This window comes from Furipterus horrens, unplaced genomic scaffold (genome assembly GCF_987537825.1).
Source record: "Furipterus horrens unplaced genomic scaffold, mFurHor1.1.pri manual_scaffold_3, whole genome shotgun sequence".
Classification (NCBI taxonomy): domain Eukaryota; kingdom Metazoa; phylum Chordata; class Mammalia; order Chiroptera; family Furipteridae; genus Furipterus; species Furipterus horrens.
The window spans coordinates 6,446,958-6,461,038 of record NW_028327173.1 but is presented as its reverse complement, the minus strand read 5'-3'; the positions used below and the strand labels follow the sequence as shown (position 1 = coordinate 6,461,038).

General features: G+C 47.3%; 1 protein-coding gene across 1 annotated transcript in view; it reads left to right on the top strand.

Annotated features, from left to right (window-relative positions):
• The window catches only part of MTOR (mechanistic target of rapamycin kinase), a 114,088-nt gene extending 101,134 nt beyond the window's left edge, over positions 1–12,954 (top strand). The window contains exons 49-57 of the mRNA XM_090268590.1: positions 72–154; positions 1,241–1,313; positions 1,840–1,914; positions 2,316–2,451; positions 3,292–3,357; positions 7,584–7,664; positions 7,942–8,022; positions 10,600–10,705; positions 12,021–12,954. Of these exons, the coding sequence (XP_090124716.1) occupies positions 72–154; positions 1,241–1,313; positions 1,840–1,914; positions 2,316–2,451; positions 3,292–3,357; positions 7,584–7,664; positions 7,942–8,022; positions 10,600–10,705; positions 12,021–12,036 (717 nt within the window). The 3' untranslated portion in view covers positions 12,037–12,954. The remainder of the gene's footprint in view (positions 1–71; positions 155–1,240; positions 1,314–1,839; positions 1,915–2,315; positions 2,452–3,291; positions 3,358–7,583; positions 7,665–7,941; positions 8,023–10,599; positions 10,706–12,020) is intronic.
• Positions 12,955–14,081: the final 1,127 nt, after the last annotated feature.

Genomic DNA, 14,081 nt, shown 5'->3' with positions numbered 1-14,081 from the left:
CTGGTCTTGGTATAATTATGTGAAAACTAAAGCTTCCAGAGCCTGAGTTCACTTGAGCTCCTGTGTTCTAGGTGTGGTTTGATCGAAGAACCAATTATACCCGCTCTTTAGCTGTCATGTCCATGGTTGGGTATATTTTGGGCCTGGGAGATAGGTGAGTGAATTTCATTCGTTTCTTTTAGTCTTTATTTTCCATTACAGTGTTCTTGAATGGTTTCATTTTGTATTCCAGTGAAATTGATGACCATTTGGTAAATATGTGTATTTTGTACTTTAGGCATTCTTTGCGGCATCAGCCTTAGTCTCCTATTTATTACTCATGCCAACAGAGCAGCACATCAAACCAAAGAGAAGAAAAATCCTAGTTCAAGGGTACTACTTTCCGCATAGGTTGGTTTAATGTATTAAAAAACCATTAAATCCTATTGATTTTGTTGATTCAATAAACATTTATCAATCACCACTATGCTGAGATAAATAATTCTATTTCTATAATTGAAACCAACCAAAGTAGATCCTTCTCATATTTCTTCATAATAAATTTTATCCAGATGTACTGACTGAAAAGTGGTTTAGGAATGTTTGGAAATTGACTCAATAGACTTTTTTTTTTTTTAACTAGTTTTCTGATGTGTGTTGTTTTTCTCCTGGGATCACGTCTCGTGCACTTATTTGAGAGTAAAAGTGATTCTGTCCCATAAAAATAATAAATTCTTGTCTTAAAAAAAAGATAGAATGCCTGTTGACACAATTCAGGTGATACTGGCTTCTGGGCTCGGAGACGAGACCCTGTGGTAGGTACGAAGCAGTAACGGAGTAGGGCCTTGTCACTCTGAGATGCCAGCACCACCAAAAACAGTGTATCTTGGGACCAACATATCATGGTATCATGGGACAGCTTGTGGTTCACACAGATAAATCCTCGCTTCAGGCCTAGAGCGGGGGGTTGGCAAACTTTCTGTAAAGTCAGATAATAAATGTTTTTGGCTTCGTTGGCTATACGATCTTTGTTACAACTGTTCATGTCTGCCATTGTAGCACAAAAGCAGCCTGAGACAATACTTAAACACGTGAGCATGAGGGTGTTCCAATAAAACTTTATTTACGAAGGCAGCTGGGGGCTGGATTTGGCCTGAGAGCTGTACTTTGCCAACCTATGGCCTAGAGTATCACATGCTTGTTGATTTATTTACCATGATGCTCTCTTCACCTGCCCTGGTCTCTGTTCCGTTTCTCAAAGGCACCCATCCAACCTGATGCTAGACCGGCTGAGTGGGAAGATTCTGCACATTGACTTTGGGGACTGCTTCGAGGTGAGCGCACGTTCCAGGACTCCACATAAAGCTCACCTTCCTGGACGACCAGTTTCCACCCTCCTCTGACCATTCTGCCAAACTTAAGCCCACAGTGTGTCATGTCACCTCTCCCTCTCTTACCAAGGGGATGGGAAGGCGATCTAAGAAATGATACCCACGCTCTTTAACACCTGGATTACTTGGACTCAAATGCCCCTTGGGGCAAGGGCCACTCACTCACTGTGCACGCCCCACTTTGAGTGGGGGAACCCTCCCCCTGCACGTGGCCTGCTGGCCCAAGGCTGGGCATGATGCGTGCTTTCTCTTTTTGTTCCCTCTTTCCCTTTCTCATTCTTTTTTTTTTCTTAATTGTCTTTTAAATTCCTGTGATAACTCCCCTCACTGAACTGAAGCTACTTCATTGCTGCACTTTAATTGAAAGCAGTGCTAGTGATGCAAAGGAAAGCCACCGGCCTTCACCTGGCGTGAGCCGAAGACAACAGTCTAACCAGTGCACTTGTTTTTTTCCTTTCTTACCCTCTAGGTTGCTATGACCAGAGAGAAATTCCCAGAGAAGATTCCGTTCCGACTGACAAGAATGCTGACCAATGCTATGGAGGTGCGTAGATACTGGTAACAAGCTGCTTTGGAATCGAGCCAATAGAGCTACGACCCTCCCTGAGGACAGACTCGCTTGTTAGGGCTCATCAGTTCCCCAAAATGCCCGGAACATTTCTGTAGTCTTTTTTCCAGTGTTTTCCGCTGTGTTAGAAATGACCAGTCTTTGAAAGTACTACTGTTCTTTACGTCACGTGAGTCACAGTGTCATATGAGTCACAGTCATGACTTGATTGACCCCTTGCTCCAAAGACATCCCCAGCCTCATACATCAATAATGGCCTGTGTCTGCTTCCTCAGTGGGGGTGACGGGCCCTCTCGACCTTCTGGCTTCTGGTCCTGGGGCCTTAAAGGGGCCAGTATCAGTGACTTCTGTGATGAGTGGCTCGGTCCCTTCTGCAGGTTACCGGTTTGGACGGCAACTACAGAATCACATGCCACACGGTGATGGAAGTGCTCCGGGAACACAAGGATAGTGTCATGGCCGTGCTGGAAGCCTTTGTCTACGACCCCTTGCTGAACTGGAGGCTGATGGACAGTGAGTATTAGCAAGTGCTCGGGAGCTGGAGTCGGCAGCCTCCCAAGCTCGGAGTCTCTGACACAGGGCGTTTCACTAACCCAGGGCCCTTCGGGCCTGGAGCCTGAGACATGTTACTGAGTTACTGCGTAAATTTCACGAAGTAGCTCTGCTGTCTGGAAACGAATTTCAAGTGTTTTTATTAAGTAGAACAGAAAAACTTAGCCCTGGCTGGTGGCTGATGTGGGTCAGTGGATTGAATGTTGGTCTGCGAATTAATAGGTCACTGGTTCAATTCCTAGTCAGGGCAGGTGCCTGGGTTGCGGGCCAGGTCCCCAGTTGGGGACGGTGTTTCTCCCACACATCGATGTTTAAATACATAAAACTTAAATAAATAAACAGAAAACTCCAGTCATCAATTTGGATATTAATTAAATTACTTTCCAGTATAAATTAAGTACCCTAGTGAATTTTGTTTGCTTGGGTTTCATATAGAGTAGCAAGCTGGAATTTTGATAGGAGATGCAAAGAGTTGTGATCTCAGTCTGCCGCTTGTTCCCGCCTCCTTAGAAGTTCACTGACAAGAGGAGTCTGCTCATCGCGATGAAGTCGTGCTTTTACCTTAGGGGGTCTGGTCTGCGTTGTCTCAGTGCACGGTACAGAGTGTCCCTCAGGGTTGGACACCCACGCTAACGTCCACCCGCATACTCCTGCGTAATACGTCTTTGGTTCTCTCTTCGGGGATACAGCTTTTGGGAATGTTATATTTCTATGATTATAAGAAAATATCACATCAGCTATGTTTCTTTCAAGTCAAAGTCTGAAAGCACTTTTTAATCGTCCCTTTATTTCTTTCCCTAGCAAATACCAAAGGCAACAAGCGATCCCGAACAAGGACAGATTCCTACTCTGCTGGCCAGTCAGTAGGTAGGTGCCTCCCATGGGAGACTGCAGATTCTAGTTACGTCTATCCAGTGTTCATAGAGCAGGGTGAGCTTTGTCACTGCCATTAGGAGGCATGACTTAACGTAGTAGCAGATGCTGAACAGGAGGAAGTCAGCATAAAGGAAAGGCGATTCTGTCTGTCACTGCTAAAGTATCATGCAATAGGCATTTATTTAACTTCAAATACTTGGTCTAGAAATATTTACTGAGCACTAAGCACCCTTAGTATATGCTTTTATTTAATGCCTGTTAGGATAGAGTGGGTACCTAAAGCTCTGAAATTTTAATCTACCTAACCAATCTTAATGTAACTCTAAAAATACAATTAGAAGTGTGTCTGATTATTAGTTAGTATTTAGCATGCCCTTTGGATTGTCTGGACTGGGAGCAATTATTAGCTATATTACCTTGATCCTAAAGCATTGTTAATGCCTCAGAAGTAGGAAGATGGAAGTAGCAGAAATATACTCATGTGGCTGCCTGAGGAGCCAGGAAACCACGTGAAACGTTGTTTCCGAGAGTGCGGTGGGCAAAATAGAGTCCCAGGCAGGTAACGCCCCGCAAGGGCCAGAGCAGGTTTGAGTGTTGAACACTCTTCAGAGGTCTTCGAGTAAAGCTGTTGAACTGTGTTTAGCCTTCTTCTCGTCCCCCAACCCCAGACTGTCCTTTTTATCTTCATAACCTCTAACAACATCTACGCAGTTCACATGCTAGGAAATACTGTTGGGATAGTCATTTATGGAACATTTGCAACTAGTTACTTAGCTAAGCCAAATAATTTTTAAGGGTGTAAAAAGAATGTGACATAGAGACTACTCTGCCCTAAAGAAGCAGAGAGTCATGATATAGAACTGACCAAAATGTAGGCGAAATAAGAGAACAGTGTGTTCCACTGTGTACCCACCTGATCTGGCTTGGAACAGAAGGACTGTGGGACTCGGCGGAGTCACCGCCCGGACCTGCAGTAAGTAAGGGGGTGCCTGGGTTGATCGACTTCATGCTGAGACTTACTGGACAGATGGAATCTGGTGGGTAGAAGGGAGAGGGGTGCTCTGGGCAGGAAGTTGGAGTCCTGGGTTACAGTGGCATCTCTGCACATGCATGTACTCTACCCTAGCCCCGTGACAGGAGCTGAAAATGCCTCAGTCACCCACAGTGTCTGGGGTGCCTTGTGCAGGTGCCTGGTCTCATCCAAAACATGGGAGACTTCCTGTTGAACTCTCAGCATCATTGGGTGACTTCTACATGCTGCCTGTGGCATGCAGAGGGGGATTGGGACCGCCAGCTCTGTGTCTGATGCCACCAGCTGGGGGAGGACCCGGTTGTTTTTATGTGTCCTAAAAGTTAAGCTCCAAGGGGTCATTAGGAAAGTATTATTGAGACTTCCGGCCAAGGTGGAGGCCTAGACAGACAGGCTGCGTCTCCCTCCATAACTAAGAAGGAATACAACTACCTCACAACTAGAGACAACCAGAAGTTCCAGAAAATCGAGCTGCATGGAAGTCCAGCAAACAAAGATATAAGGAAGAAACACTCACCCAGACAGGTGGGAGGCCCGGAGCCGGGGTGGAGAGGGTGTGGTGTGGTGGCAGCGGCGGCAGCAGCAGCAGCAGAAGGCCGGGGGAAGTAACAGTCACACGTTTTAAAAAGTAGGGAGGGACACCTGGGGGAGCGTTCCCAGCTCCTCACCGGACCTTCCAGCTCATGGTCCCAGCACCGGGGAAAATCAAGCCTCATTGCTTCTGACTGTGCAAACCAGTGGAGGTTGGGGCAGAGGAAGAAACTGCTGGTCTCCGCAGAGTCCGCTTGTTTAAAGAGCCCCATGGTCCTAGAACATCCGCAGACCCACCCACTCTGGGAACGACGGCCAGGGCAGCAGCTAGAGGGGCGCCAGTCTGGTGCAGAAGCGGGAGAGGTGCCTGGAAAAGGGGCAAGTGCTGGGCAGGCAGCATCGTTCCCTCTCGGACCCCTCCCCCACACACAGCGCCACAACGTGGTGAAACGGGTCACCCTGTACTGACGAATCCCTAAGGCTCTGCCCCTTACAACATAACAGGAGCGACAACTCTACCTGGGACGTGGAGGCAAACAAACATAGGAGCCTGTCAGAATGGGGAGACAGAGAAATATGGCCCAAAAGGGGGAACTGATCAAGGTTCCAGAGGGAGAACTAAGCGACGAGGAGATAGCCAACCTAACAGATGAGGAGACAGACAACCTAACAGACACAGAGTTCAAAACACTGGTGATAAAGATGCTCACAGGCTTGACAGATATGCTTGAGTACGGCAAACGCATAAGAAAAGAAGTGAAGGCTATGCTAAGTGAAACGACGGAAAATCCACACAAAACCGGTGGTGAAGGTAAGGAAACCTGGGTTCAAATCAATGATTTGGAACATAAGGAAGAAAAAAACAGTTAACCAGTGCAGAATGAGGAAGCAAGAATTGAAAAAAATGAGGAAAACTTCCCAAATTTTGCGAAGGAGATGGATATACAGGTCTGGGAAGCTCGGAGGGTCCCGGGTGAGCTGGACCCAGAGGAGACCACACCAGGACGCATCATGACTGAGATGCCAAAGGTGAAAGATAAAGAGAGAGTCCTGGGGGCAGCAAGAAAGAGACGGAGAGTTGCCTACAAGGGGGTGCCTATAAGACTATCAGCTGATTTCTCAGAGGACACTTTGAAGGTAAGAAGGGACTGGCAAGCAGTATTCAATGTGATGGGAGGCAAGGACCTATAGCCAAGACTGCTCTATCCAGCAAGGCTATCATTTGGAATGGAAGGGCAGATAAAGTGCTTTCCAGACAAGGTGAAGCTAAAGGAGTTCATCATCACCAAATCCCTATTATATGAAATGTCAAAGGGACTTACTTAAGCAAAAGATCAAAATTATGAACATTAAAATGACAACAAACTCACAACTATCAACAACTGAATCTAAAAAATAGAAACAAAATCCAACTAAGCAAACCAGAATAGGAACAGAATCATAGGTATGGGGATCATTTGGAGGGTTATCAGCAAGGAGTGGGTAGGGAGAGAATGGGGAAATGGTGCAGGGATTAAGTAGCATAATCGATTGGTACAAAATAGACAGGGGGAAGTTAAGAATAATATAGGAAAGGGTGAAGCCAAAGAACTTATATGCACGACCCATGGACATGAACTAAGGGGGGGTGGGATTGCTGAAGGGAAGGGGGGTACTGGGCAGAGGGAAGCAAAGGGGAAAAAAATTGGAACTACTGTGCAACATAATCAATAAAATATACTTTAAGAAAAAGCTGAAGGTGGCAGACAAAAAAAAAAAAGTATTATTACTGTCTTCATTTTGAAGGTCTGTGGTGTACAAGGGCAGCAGTTTGTAAATAACTGTGTAATCCTGACTCAAGACTCTTCCCTCTTAACAGCCACAGTTAGTGGAGGGTGACCCTAAAGCCAAGGACTTTTGGTCTCTGGAATTGATGTATAAATTCCTCCACGGAGCCCTGGCTAGTGTGGCTCAGTAGATTGAGCACCGGCCTATGAACTGAAAGCTCACTGGTTCGATTCCCAGCCAGGGCACATGCCTGGGTTGCAGACCAGGTCCCTGGGTGGGGGCGTGTGAGAGACAACTGATCTGTCACGCAACAATGTTTCTCTCCCTCTTTGTCTCCCTCCCCTCTCTCTCTAAAAATAAATAAATAAAATATTTACAGAAAAATATCCTCTAAGGAATAACACTTCAGTCATAGATGTCACCCATTGAAAAGTTGTTTATATTATTACTAGTTTTTCTTTTATTTTTATTTATTGATTTTGGGGTGGGAGGAAGCATCAGTTTGTTGTTCCACCTATTTTTGCACTCACTGGTTGCCTCTTGTATGTGCCCTAACCAGGGATTGAACCTACAACCCTGGCACACCGGAACGATTCTCTAACCAAATGAGCTACCTGGCCAGTGCTTTCCAGCTTTTGTTGAAGCAAATAAGTGTTGTCAGCAGGTCTTTGATTCAAGCTCCTGTTCTCTGTGTCAAAACATTGTACTGATGCTGCTTGCTTGGATCAGACTCTTACGTGCATAAAGACTAACGTAATGCTTCCTTTCCCCTTTCCCCTAGGAGGTGGGTAGGGCAAGTGTCAGGGAATATGGTGTGTGAAGAATTAGAGCTAATACCTTGGAACAAAGGCTTTTTGAGTTTTCAACTAATTGAGTTTTTTCCTCCTAGAAATTTTGGATGGCGTGGAACTCGGGGAACCAGCCCATAAGAAAACCGGGACCACAGTGCCAGAATCTATTCATTCTTTCAGTAAGTCCGCCCTCTGAGGACTTGCGCCAGGAACTAGCTCAGTAAGAAAAGAGCAGCTGTGTTTGACCAGGAGAGGGGTCAGCGCGATGCAGCGACAAAACTGCCTCTGAGCAGAAAAGGTTCCATGAATTCCTCATTGTGTTCTGAGCACAGGGACAGACACAGCAAGAATTGCTCAACGCTTACGAAAGCGAATATTTGAGCAAAGCAGGGGCGCCCCCTTGAACCTGTTTGGATGATCCAGTTCTTACTGTTGTTTCTACTTTGTATATTCCAGTTGGAGATGGTCTGGTCAAACCAGAGGCCCTAAATAAGAAAGCTATTCAGATTATTAACAGAGTTCGCGATAAGCTCACTGGTGAGTAGTATGTGTACGTGTTTACTTCAAAGAGCATAAGATCTGAGAGCAGTCACCCCGTCCTCCAGTGGTGGGGGTGCCTACGCCTGGGCTGTGCTGACTGGGGTGTCTCTGAAGCCATCAGTTACGAACCCTCCCTGTTCTCTTTCCAATAAGTTTACTTTAAGTGATGTCGTTAATCTCATTTTAACAGAGGTTAATAAAGTTCTGTTGGGATCAAAGTTAGCCAAACACAGGAGACACTTTTTTTAATCATCATGACTTGACGTTAGAGCAAATCTGACTGGTCTGATCGTTGCCTGTCTGTACTTTGGTAGCTGTTACGGAGTGGAGACCCTGGAGGGGGAGAAATGCATGCTTTTGAAAAGGAGATGTATCACGTTGGCCAGGTGGTGTGACATGGAGGGTGGGGAATCGGGGAAACCAAGATCCCGGTTTCCCCGCTGCCCATGACCCCTGAGCCTCCGTCTCGTTGTCTGAAGATGGTGAGATTGCCTCTCAAGAGGACAACGAGGCTCCAGTGAGACATGTGCTACCCAGTGCTTAACCTTAGCTGGGGCCTCGCACGTTGGTGTGGTCGTCAAGGGCTGTTTATTTACTGAGCACCTGCACGTGCTAGCGTAGTGGTTCTCACCCTTCCCACTGCCGCGACCCTTTAATCCATGTCCTCATGTTGTGGGGACCCCCAACCGTAAAACTATTTTCGTTGCTACTTCATAACTGTCATTTTGCTACTGTTATGAATCGTAAATATCTGATATGCAGGATGTATTTTCATTGTTACAAATTGAACATAACTAAAGCATAGTGATTAATCACAAAAACAATATGTAATTATATATGTGTTTTTCGATGGTCTTAGGCAACCCCTGTGAAAGGGTCGTTCGACCCCCAAAGGGGTCATGACCCAGAGGTTGAGAACCGCTGTGCTAGATGCTGAAGAAAGAGCACTGGGGAGAACGGACAGATCCCTGCCTCTATGGGGCTCAGCGTCTAAACAGGACACTTTAAGTGGAACGAAGGGACTTGTGGCTCTGATGCCAGGCACAGGGGATCTAATCTCCATTCCAGAGCTCAGGAAAAGCTTCCCTGAGCAAACCAGCCCAGGAGCTAACATCTGAAAGAGGGGTTACTTAAGGGCAGATGGTCCCAGGTGCAGGAAACAGCGTGTGCACTGTGCTGGGAGGGGAGAGTACAGCCAGAACAGAGGTCCAGAAGCTCGTGCAGAATGTTTTGACTCTTGAGTAGCACAGGGCCAGATCTTAAGGACCTTACATTTTTATCCTACATCTGAAGGACAGAGGGGAAGCACTGACAGTTCTTTTTTTTAAAGATTTTATTTATTTATTTTTAGGAAAAATGGGAGGAAGGGAGAAAGAGAGGGAGGGACACAATCAGTTGCCTCTCCCACACCCCCAAGTGGGGGCCTGGCCCACAACGCAGGCATGTGCCCTGACCGGGAATCGAACCAGTGACCTTTTGTCTCACAGGCCAGTGCTCAATCCACTGAGCCACACCAGCCAGGGCACTGACAGTTTTTAAATGGGTGGGGAGGGAAGAGGAGGGTCTGGGGGGCGGGGGGGGGGGGCGGCACGTACCATGCCTGCTCTGCCTGTGTGCGCAAAATGGATTAGAGGGGCAGGAGCTGTCCTCCAGGCTAGAGAGCTGGTTAGACTAGGGTGGTGGCAGTGGGGACGGATTCCAGAGATCACTGGGAGGTAAAGACTGATGATGCGGCAGGACCACAGTGACCTTCTGAGAGCTGGGGTAAGCCTGCAGCCAGACTGGAACAATTGGACGTGAGGTGAGACCGAGAAGCAGAGGAAGGAGACAAGTTTCAAAGCTCTGGAGAAGCTGGCCTGTGCAGGGATGAGAGAGGACGCACAGCTGGGGAAAGAGTAGCTGGCTAAGAGGCCTTTTCTTTTCTTTAGTGGGAGGCAGGAACGCGCTTACAGAACAGAAAGGGCAGTTGAGAGGGAGAGTTCGAGGGCGGGCGTGAGAGGAAGGGCAGTCGGTACTATGGGGCTCCTGCGAGCAGGAGGAGAAGGGACCCAGAGTGCCGGGGAGCTTAGCCTTGAGTGGTAGGAGGGGCAGCCCTCCCGGTCCCGAGAGCGAAGGAGAGGCAGCGCATGGGGAACAAGCCCAGCACCTCGAACGCCGCCTGGCACGCAAGGATCAAAAACGGTGCTCAGCGAATAACATCGCAAAGCCGATGGGGCAGCGACGGGGGGTGGCGGTGGCCAGAGGAGCGGTTTGGACGTTGGCGGAGAATAGAGGACTTGAAATAACCCTCGTGGAAATGGAAAGGCATGTTGCCAAGGAGGCAGCATGAGCCGGCCAGGCAGTGCCGAGCGCCCGTTTCGAGGTTCGCGTTGATGAATTTATAATGAAAGCAACTGCCCTGTGGGAGGAAAGGCTCAAGTCACAGGGAGGCGAATCTAAAACCCAACTCCCCTGGAGCCTCAGACTCACGTACGAGGTGGAACTGCCTGGGCTGCACAGAGAGAAGGGCAGGCAGGGCCAAGGAGGGAGCTGAAAACCGGGGGCAAACTAAATGCTTTGCCTCTCTTGTCCTAGGTCGGGACTTCTCTCACGACGAAACCCTGGATGTCCCAACACAAGTCGAGCTGCTCATCAAACAGGCGACGTCCCACGAGAACCTCTGCCAGTGCTACATTGGCTGGTGAGCGGCGTCTCCAAGTCCCTCTGTGCACCTGGGCAGTCAGGCCCCCGCCCTGTGTCCCGGGTCGCAAAAAAAGATTTATCCAAATGTAATCATAGTTTCACGTTTCTTTATGTTTTCTTAATTTATTGATTTTTTAAAGATTTTCTTTATTTTTAGAGAGAGGGAGGGAAAGAGAAAGAGAGGAAGAGAAACAATGTAAGAGAGAAACATCAGCTGGTTGCCTCTTATACGCCCCCCAACTGGGGGCCTGGGCTTGGCCCGCATCCCAGGCCTGTGCCCTGACTGGGAATCAAACTAGAGACCTTCTGGATAATAGGCCAATGCTCAGTCCACTGAGCCACACCAGCCAGGGCAATTTATTGATCTGAGAAAGAGAGAGGGGGAGAGAGAGAGGAGAAGAGAGAGAAAGGGAGAAAGGGAAGTATTGATTAGTTGCTCCGCTTACTTATGCCATCATTGGTTGATTCTTGTATGTGCCCTGACCAGGGACTGAACCTGCAGCCTTGGTGCATAGGGACAACACTCTTAACCAGCCGAGCACCTGGCCAGGTCACATCTATTTAAAAGTTTGTATTCACTGTGTATGCTCATTGCTCTAAAAAGGAGAAAATTGAGGCCCTGGCCATGTAGCTCAGTTGGTAGAGAACTGTCCCGCTACACCAAGGTTGCAGGCTCAATCCCCAGTCAGGGCACATACAAGAATCAGTCAATCAATGTATAAATAAAGTGGAACAGCAAATCAATCTTTCTTTATCTCTCTTTCCCCGTCCGCCCTTGCCTTTTTCTCTTAAAAAAAAAAAATCAATTAAAAAAAAAAAGAGCATTGAAAAATATGGATGCATACTTGGAAGGCAAGCACCAAAATACATTAAAATTACATTTAAAATGGTTCAAAAGAGTGAAGCCTGCTTATTTTCGGGGGGGGTGTAATTTTTGCTGTCAATTCTGAGATACAGGAGGGGCAAAGAAAAGAGAAGCCAGAACAATGACAGAGAGAAGGAGATGAAAAGACAAACTTATGATCTGGGATAGTAACATCAAGGACTACTCTGGGGTCTGCTTTGATCAGTTGCCTGAGGCGCGCTTGGGGGTGGAAACCTGAGAGAGAGGCGACGGGGAAGCGTGTTCTGGGACCGCAGCGGGCCCAGCCGTTGCCTGGAAGTGATGAGTGTCCTGCACGATTAGTGGGGGGAGATCTCAGCGAGCGTCCCAGGGGTTGTCAGACCCTAGTCTTTCCCTTTCCAGTGTGTCCGTGTGAGGCTTTGAAGAAGCTCAAATTATTAAAATATTCCTTTTCTTTCTGTCTTCTTAGGTGTCCTTTCTGGTGACTGGAGACCCAGGCATGCCCACAGGATTTCTCTGGAGCCTTTTGTACTCTGGTATATGCTTCCACTAAACTGAAACAGTGGTCAGAAAGTTCAACTTCGTTAAATATTTCAAAATGTAAATGAAAAGAACTACTGTATATTAAAAGTTGGTTTGAACCAACTTTCTAGCTGCTGTTGAAGAATATATTGTCAGAAACACAAGGCTTGATTTGGTTCCCAGGACAGTAAATACAGTAATACTACATAAATCAAGCCATTGATTTTGGGGAACAGGAGAACTATAACTTTAGAAATACGGGTTTTGACTTAACTCACAATTCATCCTAAGCGTTTGCTGATAACAGAATGGCTCAGTCGGTCCTCTCAACATGAATACAGCAAACTCAGCGCAGTCAAGAAGCCTCAGGTCACGGAGGACACGTCTTAGGGTTCTGGACTGTAAGGAAGCGGTAGAAGCCGACTTCATCGCTTCCACCCATCCCATTACCTCACTGGTCCCGCAACATTTGCAAGATGGGCCAAAATGGGTGGGGAAAGGTCTGTCTTCTGCCTCCCCTGTGACGCTGTGGCACACGCACTTCAGTCCGAGACCCAGACCACGAGGAGGGGAGTTTTCTTCTGCATGCTGGGCGGCCTAGCAGAGCAAGCGCACGGCGGGGTCATGGTGCAGTGGAGTGGCCCGCGTGGCTCTGGTGTGTTTTCATTGAGGTCTGAATGCTCCGTGTTGAGAGCAGGGGCTTGAAAAACAGAAGTGCTGGCATAGAGGTGCTAAAGACAGAGGGCACGTCCCGTACATGTTGGGAGTGATGAGCAAAAGAAACATTAAGTGCACAAAGTATAAAGTGTAGCCATGTCTAGACACCATGTTGTATCTGAATAATTTTTGTGCCAATAAATGACATTAGAATTTTAAAAACATCTATGAATGGCCTTTTATTCATAACTTCATAAAGGAAGCAGTTACTCCTTCAACATTCATTAAGCACTTTCACAGGCCAGAAACCAGGCAGAGGTGGCATCATGCCCGGGTGGACTGTAACTCCACCACGCTAAGCGTAAGGAGCCGTGTAGAGGGCTTGAGCCACAGTGGGGCTCTGAGTTGACTGATTGCACTGAGCGGTGAGGGAGATGTTTGCCAAGGGTCTTAAAGGATGAGCACGCACCGTCAGATGAAGCAAGGGAGGACATTCTTAAACAAGAGGGGTAAAAGCACCATATGGTGCAGAAATGGCAATGTTCACTTGCGCCACATTAGATTGCAGGTATTCAGTCATTTTTGATACATAAAATGGCGTTTTCACACAGTTGAACGGTAGTTCAGCATGACTGTCTCTGCTCAGTGAGAATAAAAAGACCAACAGGAATAGGAATAATAACTAAATAGGCTAGAAAGGAGAGTGGGGTCAGACTGGACTATGTCACACTTAAACAGCAAGCAGTTGATGCTGTGGACAAACGGGAACCATATGAGGTTATAAAACAGAATCTGAGCCTTGTTTCCTCCTCGAAAAGTGGGTAATAGTAGGATCTGCCCCATAAGGTTGTTTTGAGGATGAGATAATCCCTGGGAAGCAGCAGTCCCCAACCTTTTTTTGGCATCAGGGACCAGTTCGCTCACTCACCGGCTGCTCACCTCCTGCTTTGCAGCTTGGTTCTGGACAGGCCATGGACTGGTACTGGTCTGAGGGCAGGTGGTTGGAGACCCCTGCTGTAAAGCATGCAGCACAGCTTGACATATGGCATTAGGTTGAACCATATGAAATAAGTGCTCAAAAATATTAGTTACTAAAATGAACCAGACTCGGCCTTTGTTCTGCCAGCGTACACAAATTGGGAAAAACAAGAATCCTGTTCATAGGATATCCTGAATAACAATTACAGGTAACATTTATTGAACACTTACTAAGTGAAATGGATTGTATTAAGGGTGTGCCACCCCTGACCTTGGAGAGAGGATAGACCCACTGAGCTTCCCAAATCCATCTCCTGAGCTGCCTGGTAGTCGTCGGCAGCCGTCCGTCTCGAGAGACGATGGTGTAGCTTCT